The following is a 14,418-nucleotide window of genomic DNA, read 5'->3' on the forward strand; positions in this document are numbered from 1 at the left end:
TGAAGCCTCCAGTGCACAAACACTGAGGATGGACTTCGAGGAGACATCTTGTGTCCACGAGTTCAAGTTGTGAAATAAGGAATTGGGAACTTTTAATAAGGGAGAAGGAAAGTGAGGTGATTATATATTTAATTGGCCTAAAACAGAGACTTCCTTGATGCCTTAGTTCATGTGTGGAGGGGAATGTTCACAATAATATCACGTTAGACTGGGAACCTCTCAGGGGACATTTCAGCTGGATTATAGTTTATAGAAGATTAAAGTTTGTGTTTCATCAGAGGAGTTCAGCTGCAGTTAGAGATGCGTCGTATTTTTCAGCCGATACGATAACCGATAATAACCTGACTCTCGTGGCCGATACCGATAAAATAACCGATAATAGAAACAATCATTTTTATGCTTTTTCCAGCACACCTGAGGACGTAGTGAGCCAAGATGGTTTACTTGATATTCAACAGCTGTGATGAGATTTCTTCCCTCGTGTTGTGTTCGTCCACACCAGTGACGACGTGCGTGGCTCTACACAGCTGCAGCAGTTTGATATCACGAGCCACGACATCAGCGTGTTTGTTGTTCTTCTTCTCTGTTTTTATTGGCTGCTCACAAAAGGTGCATACCACCACCGCCCACCTACTAGGGCTGAACGCAATGTGAAACAACGCGATTAGCAAACCGCAGAGGCTGCGATTTGTTTTGCTGCGTTTAAACACGAGTGTCAACGGTTTTACAAATTCATGCCGTGCTCCTAGTGTGGCAGTCTTGCTCGCCAATCAGAAGTGCCGTGTTCCTAGTGTGGCAGTCTTGCTCGCCAACCAGTCGTGGCCCAAGGCGACCGCGGATACGCCCACCACCAACAACAACATGTGAAACCCAAGTAAAACATTAGATTTGTGGTGCAGAAAACAGGCGTCCTCTGATCCAGCAGGAATGGAAGTATTTTGTCTTCGAAGAGACAGACGTGCAACAAAGAAAAAAAAGGTACGATGGGAAACCTGTCGAGGAACACGAGGCAGCACCACAAACTTGTACCAGCACTTAAAAACACACCACAGGCAGCTACGTGGCCGGCGTACGGCAAAACAGTCAGCTGAAACATGAGATGCACAGTGAACACTGAACTGAAGCTTGAAAAATCGTAAATCAAATCGCAATATCGGTCAGAAAAAACACAATTGCTGCAACTAAAGCGATCTGACTTTGTGTCATCGGCTATAATTTAATCATCTGAAGATAACCGATGATGTTAATGTTCCGTTATTGGGCCGATAATTCATCTGTCCGACGCATATCGAGCGTCCGTCGCTACGATATCACAATAAACTCCCACTGTAGCACATGAAATGCCTCGGTCAGGAATATTCAGGGACATTAATGTGATTTCTGTCATCGTTCAGTCAGCAGGAAACATATGATGGAGCACAAACAGTCCAGTGAGGACAGCACACATCTGAGAGCGGTAATTAGCCCAGTCTGGGAGAAAAGGTCAGTAAACTGAGCAGCAGAGCAGCTGAGAGGTGACAGATACAACAGGAGCTGCATGATGGTTTGTTAACATGATCTAGAGGCAGTGATGTGGATGTGGAGGTGATGCAGCAGCAGCAGCAGCAGCAGCAGCAGCTCTCCTACCTGTGCAGTCCTTCCCTTTGCCTTTGCACTCTCCGCTCTGTGGGTAATAAGACGCCCGAGCCTCCGGCAGGTAGAGCAGCGCGGACAGCAGGCAGGCGGACACCAGGCACGGGACGACCCCGCCGGGACACCTCCCTCCGCCCCTGGGGCCTGACACCATGATGAAGATGATGGTGATGATGATGATGGTGACAAAATCACTCAAAATCTCGATTCAGGTGCAGAGAAAAAAAAAAAGGCGTGCAAACAATTTGGCGTAATCCGACAGAGAGCAGCCCGGCTGCCTCACGCTGGAGAGACACGAGCAGTGTGCGGGGAAGGTGGAGGAATGTGCGGGGAGCCGCTTCAGGAAGCCTCGGAGGCGGTCCGGTGTGTCCACAGAGGCAGCAGAGGAGGCAGCAGAGGAGGCAGCGGCTGCATGCTCCCCGTCCCGTCCCGTCCCGTCCTGTCGCCCTCCGCACCGAAGCTCCGCCGCTTTTTTTTTTTTTTTTTTTTGTAGCTCGATTGAAGCCACGCAGCGAGTCTGTGGCGGGTGTCGCGCCACGCAGCAATCCGCCTCGTCCTCACTCCCGGTCGGGCTGATTCTCGCGGAGCTCCGGCGGCGCGGTGCGGTGCGGTGCGGTGCGGTGCGGTGATGAGGCGCGTCAGGGAGCTGCGGTGCGTAAAGAAGAGCAGCAGCAGCTGCAACCACAACAAAGAGATCCGGACCGAGGAGAGGACAGACAGGCTGGTCACGTGAGGGGATGCAACACTCCCCTCCACCTCCACGCCCCCGCCGCACACGCACGCACGCACACGCTCACGCACGCACACCTTAAAAAAATGCAATATGGCAATAAAACGGCAGAGAGGAGAGTTTTAATGCAAACATCACATTTCATAATTAATTCCATCTTCACTTGACTTAATGTTCTGCTCAAAGAGCCGGAGATGAAGTCCACCGGGCAGCACCAGCAGAATATTAAAGGGGCTCCGTGGAACTTCTGGTGGTGGAAGCCGGTCCTTAGTTTCTGTTAGTGGACTCTGTTTCTGTTAGTGGACTCTGTTTCTGCTCTGTGGACTCTGTTTCTGTTAGTGGACTCTGTTTCTGTTAGTGGACTCTGGTTCTGTTAGTGGACTCTGGTTCTGTTAGTGGACTCTGTTTCTGTTAGTGGACTCTGGTTCTGTTAGTGGACTCTGTTTCTGCTCTGTGGACTCTGTTTCTGTTAGTGGACTCTGTTTCTGTTAGTGGACTCTGGTTCTGCTCTGTGGACTCTGGTTCTGTTAGTGGACTCTGATTCTGCTCTGTGGACTCTGGTTCTGTTAGTGGACTCTGGTTCTGTTAGTGGACTCTGTTTCTGTTAGTGGACTCTGTTTCTGTTAGTGGACTCTGGTTCTGTTAGTGGACTCTGTTTCTGTTAGTGGACTCTGGTTCTGTTAGTGGACTCTGTTTCTGTTAGTGGACTCTGGTTCTGTTAGTGGACTCTGGTTCTGCTCTGTGGACTCTGACCCGAGTCCTTCAGAGAGAAACCAACGGTCCAGCAGCTGTTTCCCTTCAGTCGGCTCTACTTGAGACCCGCCCAGAAGAACAGAGTCTGAACTCCATCACGCAGCATGAATCAGCTCTGACATCACTAGTTTACTTTTACTCATTTATTTACCAACAATATCAACATTAGCCGCCACATGTTGATTTTCTATTTTTGGAGCTGCGCCTCCCGTCAGTGAATAACATGATCTTATACTCCGATACAGTGGATGGATAAAACCAACGAAGAAGAGGAGGAGGAGGAGGAGGAGGAGTATGCAAAGAAGACGTCTGGCCTCATCGTACAGATCAACCCCCAGGAAGAGCTCCAGGCCTCAAAGACAGTTTTCATAGTGGTCAAACTGTGTAACTACATCGTCACGTGATGCACTGCGGCCCAAAAAGACTTTTTGTGATTTTTCCCACGGGTTGACCGATTTGCCTGGTGTGGAGACGATGGATATCACAACTTACCTGGTCCTCCAGACCTCCTACTGCAAGGCAAGCTGCAGAACAAACTACTGATTGATATCGTATGTGTGTAGGCTCAGGGAGCTGTTAGCTCTGGATTATCCCCAGAAAATCAACTAAGCCCGGGTCTAAGAGGTGCCAGTGTGAAACGGGGCTAAAGATAAAAGGAGTAATACGAGTTCTTGTGTCCAGAAGTTAAAGTTGTGAAATGAAACATACTTCCCTGTTCTGGAGTTGGAGGCAGGAGGCAGAGGAGCCATTTAAAGATTTTAAAACGGTGATTATATTATATTATTTGTGTCTTAGTGCACGTGTGGAGGGGAATGTTTCCAATATGATCAATAAATCCTCGTTGGACTGGGAACCTCTCAGGGGAACATTCTCATTGGTTGACAGTTTATAGAAAGATGAAAGTCTTCATGTATTAAATCCTCTAAAGCTCTGTTCTTTACATAAAAACCTGCGACTGTTTCAGAGTTTGTGTTTGGTCCCAGACCTCAAACAGAGGATTTCATCACCACTGTACCATCGTGTGGAGCGATTCATGAGCTGGTTGTTCAAACAGGACCCAACACGACTCATTAAACTCTCCACGTTGACTGGATTAATATTTACACAGCTCAGATTGGCTCACAGCTCCATTTTGGACGCCGTTGGCGCTCCACCAAGACGGACTAGTGGACTAATTTGGCACGCCACCGCTTCGTCCAGCTGCTGTGAGTGTGTCGTGTCTCCGTCCGGCTCAGACTTTGTCCTCTCACACAGCAGCAGCAGCAGCAGCAGCAGTGGATGTGGGCCCTCTGCGGTGCTGTTGGACATGGTTGGTTCCACGCCGGCAGCTCTAACAGCTCTCCCGGGCGCTATCACCAGCTGCCAGACGGCAGAGCGGAGCGGGCCTGTTCTAAATCACTCACAGCGCTGCTGATTAGCTTCCTGGACGAGGTTGAGGACCTTCCAGAAGGTGTGGACGGAGAGACCGCAGCACAAATAAAGAAGTATTCCTTGATTTATTTCACTTCCGACTGACACCGAGCCGGAGATCAGAGAGGCAGACGGAGCCACACAGACCCAAGATCAATGACAGACCCTCATATTAATGAGCACGGTACCCTTGAGCAAGGCACTGTGGTGCAGTGGTTTATTCGCTGGGTGGATCTCAGAACAACAGGATGAACCGTGGCAGCATCCTGAAGAGAAACAAACTCTCTCTTCTTAAATAATGATTTTTTAAAATGGGTTTCAATGTTTTTGTTAGATTATTTTCTATTGATTGATTTGTTTTTCTGTTTATTGTGTGTTGTTTGTTGTTTTATAATTATATTATATTAATTTTTATTGTTTTGGTCCTGAAACATCTTTTGATTTTATCTAATCTTATGTGTGTACAAATAAAATAAACAAAAATAAAATAAGACTGGCATATATAACATGATTATTACAGGATATATAAATATATTATGAAAGTGTAATGTAATGTTATATATGTACATATATTGTATAAGTCTGTATATAATAATAAAAATGAAGTAATACATATAATTAATGTTTTATGTAATATAAATATGTATAATATGTATAAATATGAATAAATAGGATACGAACATTATGTATACTATATATAATATTGTGTATAATGTAAATATATATATATTTTTACATACAGTATTTATAGGCTTTATATGTTTATACATATATAATACAGTATAGAACTGTGTGGTATGAATAAATATGATATTTACCATATATATAATATATTGTATCATTTATATATGTATATTATAAATGTATTTAAATGAATTAAAAGGCTCTGATGCAGCTTGTTATCTGTTATATGCAGTTAGTTACTGCGAGCTACAGTCATCAGATGAATGCAGGCGAGTAACAAGTATAAATATGAAGTAACAGAAAAGTTAAATACTCAAGTCCAGTACAAGTACCTCAGAATCTAACAGGAGTTGAACAGGAACTAGTAAAATCCCCGGTCCTCGATATTTAAGACTAAAACCTACTGAAGAAGCGTTTTCTCACTAAGCTTCATCCACTTTGCTCGCAGCGTTTCGGGGGTTTTAACTGAAGCCTGACGGTCGCCCGGCCGTCGCTGTCAGATTATTCCTCCCACCATATGTCTCAGCTTACTGTGGCACCGAGCGGGCCTGGTACATATAACGGTTTATTAACGGGGCTGTCGGGTCTCAACCATTTCTAGGAAGTGTCCAGGAAAGACTTAGGACAGGAAATTAAATATCAATATGACACAGCAAAGGTCCACGGAACGCTTCACATGACTGAAACAGACTTCACCTCTGGAAACCACGCAGACTCTCTGCTGTTTGGAAACTATTTATATTATAAAAACAGCTCAGTGAAATGTGTTTCTGCAGATATTGTGGACTAAAAATAAGTTGTCTGGTTGCAGAATCTGTCTTCATTTTAACTCGACAATGTTTAGTTTGGTTTTTCAGTTTGCACATGCTCCACCTCGTCGTCCGTCCACACAAGTGAATCCACCTCTTGCTTCCGGTTTCTCCAAAACATCTCAGGAGGTGTGCAAGAAGGTGTTGAATCGACATGTGTCAAAAAACTATGCGTTATAATGTGGACGAGGCCTTGGTCACACATGGGACTCGAATCTCAGTCTTGAAGCGTGTAGCTGCTGTATTTGGTGCGTTGGGAGTGAGAACGAGCTGATGATGGAGGACAAACCGGTCTGAACGGAGGCGTCTGTCCACACGTGATGCTGATGCTTGAATTATTCTTAAATTCACTGATGACCGATGATTTATTTCCTCCTGGAGATGTTTGAGAAGAAGGACGGTCAACACTGTTTTCATGTCTTTGTGATTCTGGTCTCTCAGCTCTGTCACCTTCTCCTGAATACTACAGACAGGTTTTCATTCCCTCTTACATTAAGACACAAAGCCTTTGTTGGTGGGCTGCCTGCCTGCCTGCCTGCCTGCCTGTCTGTCTGTCTGTCTGTCTGTCTGTCTGTCTGTCTGTCTGCCTGCCTGCCTGCCTGCCTGCCTGCCTGCCTGCCTGCCTGCCTGCTGTAATGGAGGGTATATGGGAGGATGGAGGGGATGTTGTGGGGATTGCAGGGCCTTAATGGAAAAGAGAGGAGATGGCAAATCAGCGATACTAATTTGATTAAGTTCCATGATAGTTATCTCTAATTGGCTTACTGCGTTTGCTGTGGATCGGCAGACACTGGGAGTCTGTCGTCTCAAAGGACGACTCGTTTGTTGTCACACAAGAGCAGGAAATCATCCTTCAACCGGCCGAAGAAGAAATACTCAGATGTAGTCCTTCATTTAAAACACTGCAGGTGAACACGGTAAATATTTTAGCTAATAGATATCACAATACAACCTCCACAGCTGATTACTGACATTAAATTCAGTCTTCATCTCCTGGAGTCAGGTGAAGTTTCATAGTCCACAAATCATTTCTGGAGCTTCACAGCAAAACAGCGTCACAACAGAACGCTGCAATCGTCACTGTAGCTGTGAAGCTAAAAGCGTTAGCATGCACCTCGTCTGAAGTGGGTGCACGAGCTCGACCGCATGTCGAGGGTGAAAATAACGTCTTTTCAAATCAGTTTGGGATCACGGTGCTTCTGGAGACTTTGATTGATGCTGGACGAGCCGTATGGAGACATTTTTGGGTGAACGGTTCCTTTAATGTGTTCACTTTCATGTTGCAGCTGGTGAAGGATGCTTTAATCATACATTTAAATACACGTGTTGGTTGATTTATATTTGTGTATTAATGATCTGAATCTGTAAAGTAGCTCGTGTTGAGTAAAAAGTATAAACATTAGACTCAAAATACGATGAAGTAGAAATAATACTGCAGGTACCTCCGAGTTGTACTTCAGTACTTGAGTTAATATTCAGTCACTGACTACATGAAGTCCTGCAGGTGAAATAAAATGAAGTGAAATGAAAGATTCATGAGCAGCAGAGACGATCAGAGACGTCCACCTGAGACGGACGCGGCTGTTTGGGGGTTTTAGCTCTGATCCTGATCGTAGCGTGCAGACTCTAATTTCCTCCGCCATCTGTAGCACGGGCTCTTCTTCAGGGGAGGGTCGACCCCCTCCACCGCTGATAACACAGGAGGGGGGGGAGATAATCCAAACCATCCTGCAGGGCCGGAGAGAGGAGGGGAGGTTTAACCCTCCGCTAATCACCACACAACCCTTTAACTGCTGCAGAAAGAGTCTTAACGAGCCATTTAATCTGCGAGGCCTCAGCAAAGTTCTCCTGGAGACGAGTGATGCTCGGCTGAAAGTCCAACAATAAGAGACACGGAGGGACACGGAGGTCGTGTCCTCGGTGTCACGGTGCGTTTTAATTCATTTAGCAGGAGACTGAGAGGTTTTTAAGAGCTCTGACGTCCCTCATCTGTCCTCGTCAGCCTCCTCAACCGACCGAACACACTCAGTGTTCTCGGCCTCGTGTTTCCTCTGGCTGAACCTTTAACAGATAAAAACATTGTTACGTCATGTAACATCTTTAACAAACATTAAAGGAGCACTCTGTAGTTTTGTGGAGTAAATGTTAATGAGAAGAGAAACATCTGCTCCTTTATTATTAGATCTGATACTCAGCATTTTTGTGATAATTGAAATCAGTTTGTTTTTTATCTGACTGCTGATAAAATAAATGAATTTAAAAATGTCTCTGATGCAGCCTGTAATCTATGATGACCTGTACTTAGTCACATCCTGAGATGCTCATGGTTGTTTCTCTGATGAGGACAAGCTTGTGCAGCAAAACCGTGTGTTTTAATCCAAATGATGATCCTTTCTCGGCCCTCACCAAGTTGATTTTCTGCCTCAACCTAACCGGAGCAGCTTAAAGAAACGTAAAGCATCAAAATATCCGTCGTTTGCAGAAAATCACACTGCAACTTAACCTAACTCGAACTGCAGTCGGCCATGTTGGCTGTGATAACTCCACCTCCTGATGTCACAGTCAGCTGACAGGCATCTAATGTGAACCTGATATGAAACGTTTGGTGCGAAAGTCAACCTTATCTGTGGTTTGCAGATCTGCTCACATTATATCCTGGTGACCTGGCTGTGGGTTGTGAGTTTGAGTCTGTGAGTAATGTACCAGAACGCCTCAGCTCCTCCTCTTCACGTTCAAACTACAGTAAGGAAACATAAAGTCGTCCTCCTGCGCTGCTTTTACATAATTAACGACTCCAATAACATTTTAATAAGATGAGAGATATTAAAGAAAGACCGTAAACTGTGAAAGATGAGCTGTGAGTTCAGAGCATTCGTCTGTGATAAAAACGCAGGAGTGACAGCGTATCAATCCTTTTTTATGTCGCGGCTGAAAGTCGTTTTTCAGACAGAAATGATTGTGAGTTACGAGGCTGCTGCAGCGAAGAGGTTCATCAGAACCGGATCAAACGAGGAAGTAAGTGAGTCCAGTTTAGAGGCTCGAACTCTTTTCTTCATGTTGTCCTCACAGCTCGAGTTTCTGTTCAGAAAACGTCTCGAGATATTCGAGATATATATATAGACAGTCTGGACAAGAATGAAGAACGTAAATAAAATGACGTCTTTTTTTGTTAAAACCCCGACGCCTCTCATCCTTCAACATCCGCCTGAACCGTCACAGGATTAAAATACAGATGATTCAACTTCAGCTGGGATTCATTCGCCCCGCGGCTTCGTTCTCCTTTGACTCACACGGAGCCTGAAAAAGGAAATGACTTCTTCCTCCATCTGTCAGCGAGCTAATTGAAAGTTGAAAGCATGAATCCGTTGAAAAGAAGCCACACTTCCGTCTCCAGACAACCTGTCCGATCACAATAGTCGACGAATCTCATTAAAAAGAAATTAAACGGGGATGAGTCGCAGGAGGATCGTTTGTAACTCAACCTTTGATTTCATCCTGCGATCTAATTACAGGATGTGATGATGAACAAATGAAACTTCTCTGTAACATTCAGACTGTAATGACACAGATTACTGTCGGCTGCTGACGGATCAGCCTGCAGAGAGCGTTCACATGTTGAAGGTCGAGGCGGGAAGTCGACCACCTGCAGCACCAAACATTCGATAAAGCTGTGAGGTCATTTTTAATCTTCTGCGTCATTAAGTCAAACATTTTGGTTTCATTGCCATGGAAACTGATCTGCTGCTTTTGTTTTTAGCTGTTTTAGTTTCACAACATTACGAGCGCTGAACTAGGACACGACATGTTTCAGGTATCTACACTTTACCTGAGTATCTCTCTGACTTTCCCTCTCTACATCTGAACACAAGTGTCTGTTTGGACTGTTGCCTCCTCTGGTACAAATTAAACGTAATATTTAATTATCTTTATGAAAAACAGGGATCGTATGAACATTCAGCAGTTACTGCCACAGTTGCTGTTTTTGAGACGATCTCTGAGAGTATTAAGAGATAAAGTCGGCGAGCTGAGTGTTCGAGTGGACTCTGTTTGCTCTTCTGATTCAGCTGTTGAGTAAATGAAACTAAAGAGCTGCGTCTGTATTCTCGGCACAAAGTCAAACACAGTTTGGACTCCGGCAGGGTTGTCACCACGTCACTCCTTCTGTTAGTGAGCTTGTGTAAGTGGATCTTAAGGTGTAGCCGAGGGAAAAACCAGGAGAGCACCCGGCTTGTGAACCTGAGAAATGCATCCTTGCTTTGGGGAGATGACGTGGTTCTGTTGGCTTCATCGGACCCTGATCTTCAGCCTGCAGTGGGACGGTTTGAAGCGGCCGGGATGAGTCAGCACCTCAGAGTCTGAGGCCGTGGTTGTCTGCCTGAGAACAGTCGATCGCTCCCTCCGGGTCGGGGGTGAGTTATTGCCCCGAGCGACGCAGCTCAAGTGTCTCAGGGTCTTAATCATGAGTGAGGGTAGACGGGCCGGGGGGTGCTGCGTCAGCTGTAACGCAGAGAGCTGAGCTGGAAGACAAAGCTTTTGATTGACCAGTCGATCTCCTATCCAACACTCAGCCATGGTCCTGAGCTCTGGGTAGGGACTTTACAAATACAAGTGGTCTACGTGAGTTTTGTCCACAGGGGTCATGTCGGCCACAACATGGCCACCGGAGCCGATGAAGACTCTTCAGCTGCCCTGAACTCACTCGGAGGCACATCCCAGTGGGAAACGAAGCCGACGGAACAAAACAGCATCACACGTCAGGTAACGCAGGTGTGCCCGGTGGATTAAAGGGGTTAGAGAGCAACTTCTGACATCTGAAGGGAGGTGGAAGGAGAGCTGCGTATCCTTCGTAAAGGGTTCAGTTAAGGTTCGGGCATCTGATGACGAAGCCTCCTGAGGGCCTTCCTTTGGAGGTTTCCCTGCTTGTCCATCTGGGAGTAGACCCCAGGGTGGACCAAGAAACCACCAGAGGGAGTTTATATATTTCATCTGACCTGGAATTCCCTCAAGATTACGTCTTCAGCCTGCTGAGCACGACTCCACAGCAGCGTTTAGCATTTCATTTCAACAACACGCCCCCCATTTCATTATCTGGAAGAACCATGTTTGTTTTTGTTTCCTCTGACAAATGGTTTTTCCGTCCGCCTCGGCTGTTTCTACCTCAAACGCACCCAAACCCTGTGCAGGCTGTTTCCCATCATCCTCTGCTCTCGCTCCCTGTGGGGCGTACAGTGCTCTCCAGCTGCGCTTCATTGATCATCATTCAGGACTCCGACTCCATCAGCCTGTCGATCTGTTAATGAAGTGGACTGATTTGAAACCTGCAGATTTAATCCTTCAATCACACCGGCACCACCCGGACCTCCACACACACACACACACACACACACACACACACACACACACACACATCACACCAGCACCATCCATACCTCCACCCCTCCTCCTCCCTCTGGATCATCCTCCTGGTGACAATCGATTTAGCTGAGCCACGGATCAGGGAGCAGCTTCACCAAAAGCAGCTCTCATTGATTGAACCCTCCCCCCCCAACGTGCTCCGAAGTCAATTCAGTGTTGACCTATAAGAAACAAGTCGCCCACGTCGTAATCACGGATCAGAGAAATAAATATTGCCTGGTAATGACATGGTTGGAGAGCTGCGTCAACGGCTCAGAGAAACAGCGAGTGCTGCAGCTCGGTGATAACGGCTCCTCACAAATATTCAACAACGCTGTCTCTGAATCTATCGGCCCCTCGGGGTCGTTTAGTTTGGTGAGCTGAATTAAAACCAGCAGACATTTTGTGTGTCTGATATTTTCCAGCCTCTGATGGTCGTCGACGTGTCAGAAAACAGAACGGAAACACAGTCAGGTTCCTTTATTACCTGAGAGGAGGTGAAAACAGCTTCCAGCGTTACTCTGTGCTGTTTACCAGGTTCATTATTAGAGGGCAGGTCAGCTCAGTGCGTTATTAACATTACAACAGCCTCTGCTGCTGCAGGTCTGTCGAGTGGACGGACTTGTAAACTGATTCGCTCTACTCTACAGGCACAATAGGCTCATGGTCCTTTACTCAGTGACATCATTAACTCACCTGTGATGAGGTGTTTTGTCACGGACGGACACGTATTGACTGGTCGGGTCTCACGGTTTCCCATTTTCATTTCAAGAGAAGCTACACTGACGTTTGCCTGTTTAAGAAAGTAATATTGTTGTTAGCATGTTTGAGAAGCGAACGCTGACATGATCCTGTTGGAGAAGTTAATGCCTCTGACTCTTTGATGCTAAATTTGAGCATCTGTCTCTTTAGGTCCATTTTAGCACGCTAACCAGCCAGTGACAAGAGACGTGAGACGGCTGTTGAAGGAGACATGGAAGTGTCTCATCAGAGCACAGACTTGTCCTGATTAAATAAACGTTGAAACACTCGGAGCATGGAGGGCGGCGACGTGGACCCGCTCATCAGGCTGTCAGTCGGTGTATCTCGGTGTCTGATGGTGATCAGAGGGGTTGATGAGAATCTGTTCATCTCAGATCATCGGACTAAACGACACCGACAGCCGCCGAGTCACCGCTTATCAGCCGCTCAAGGACTTAAGTGTGTGACCGCTCGCTCTGATAACATGAAAACTTTGAGGGAACTTGAAGTCAGGTCAGAGACGCAGTGTGTTTATTCAGCAGCTGCTCATTCATTCACAGAGTTGAGAAAACTGAAGTGGAGCAACACAGTGAAAGATGTTTAAATGTCACAGCACGACAGCTCGGCAGAGTTTAGCACGTCCATCCATCCATTTTCTGCCTCCATCACAAAAACAACCAGGTACGACCTTTATGTGTCTTGTTAGACGGCGACCTCTAGTGGACGTAGTTATTAATGACAGCAAAGGAGGAAGTCAGGCAACGTAGTATAAAGTGCATCAAAGTCTCCGTAGGGAGCCGGGTGGAGATGGATGTGGACAAACACAGCACGTGCTAACGAAGCCTGTTGGAGAGGCTAACACATCTCATCTCATCTCTCGTCTCAGTCATTTCAGTGTAAATGATAATTCAAACACAGGAGCAGACTGTGAGTGGACTTTGCAGGACACATGAAGCTCTCAGTGTCCTCAGGAACGATTCACCACCCGTCTTTAATCTTTCTTTGCTTCATCTGGACTTTGATGATTGGTCTTGATTACGGGCTTACCGTTGAAATAACAGACGATTGCAGTATTTCACAGAGAAATATTTTACTGTGTGTCTGAGAGTTTCATCAACTTTCCTTTTAAGGCCTCTAATAAGATGTATGTGATGAAATTTGTATGACAGGATGTGATGAAACTCCTGCTCCACATGTCTACTTTGAATATTTTCCTCTCTGCAGGAGACGCGTCAAACACTCTCGGCCCTGATGTTTAATACGACGGCTGAGTGTTTGCTGCTTTGTTTTTCGTTGGTCTTATTAATGTGAATAACAAACCTCATGACGAAGCTTCAGAAGCTGCGATCAAAGAGGAGAGAGATCAGATTATTACTGAACCACAGCAGAGACGGTGGCCATCATAAATTCATGGACACAAGTCAGAAGTTTCTTCATCAGCTGCTGAGAAAAAAACACTTTCTAACCACAGTTCACAGTCAGCAGCCGGCCCACAGGAGGGACGTCGGGACGTCGGGTCGGTTCATCAACCAGCACAAACACAACAAATCAAACGGGCCTCAGTTTAAATGTGCAGTCATGTCATACGTCGTCAGAAAGCTTAGATTCTCCTGATCCTGCTCATGCAAACCGCTTCAAGATAAAACAACATCAGGAAGGTTCAACCAACGAACACACACGCTAACAAACTAGCATGTACAAAGTTCATCCACTGGATCCGTCTCAGTCACGTATTCAGTCCAAAACACAGTGGACACAGTTTAATTCCTCCTGAAGGTTCAGATCAGCAGACGTTCAAGAATAAACACGATTATACGTAAAGATCAAGTTTCATTCTTGACCCTGGAAAAGCATTTTTTCTCCTCATTTGTTAGCAGCTCTGTGAAATTGTTTTCTGATCCAGCTTTTATCTCTTTATGTCCAACTACCTCCGTCCAGAACCGTCCAGACGCCCTGGAGTTTGTAATAAAATGATTATTAATCACATCTCACTGAAACATGTAACATATTTCTCATTAGTTGACAACTTGCACAAACAAAAAGAAGGAAAAAAAGCAACAAATCTAATAAAGAGAGTTTTTCTGTGTCTGATTGGATCTACAGTGTGGAGGAGGAGGAGGGTCAGTGAAAATAAACAGCTTAAACGTCGGAGATTTTCTTAAGTAGAATTAAAAGAAATCCACCTTCTGTTATTTATTTCGCCGATCGATGGGGAGCAGCCTTCAGGACGAGCATCACATCTCATTTCCTCTGTTTGCTCAGCGC

At 45.8% G+C, this 14,418-nt stretch overlaps 1 protein-coding gene across 1 annotated transcript in view; it reads right to left on the reverse strand.

Moving 5' to 3' along the window:
- Positions 1–1,786, reverse strand: part of LOC141016587 (tomoregulin-1-like) — a 66,314-nt gene extending 64,528 nt beyond the window's left edge. Inside the window, exon 1 of the mRNA XM_073491045.1 lies at positions 1,627–1,786. Coding sequence (XP_073347146.1) covers positions 1,627–1,786 — 160 coding nt within the window. The remainder of the gene's footprint in view (positions 1–1,626) is intronic.
- Between the last annotated feature and the right edge of the window lie 12,632 nt (positions 1,787–14,418).

Source organism: Pagrus major, chromosome 21 (genome assembly GCF_040436345.1).
Source record: "Pagrus major chromosome 21, Pma_NU_1.0".
Taxonomy (NCBI): Eukaryota; Metazoa; Chordata; class Actinopteri; order Spariformes; family Sparidae; genus Pagrus; species Pagrus major.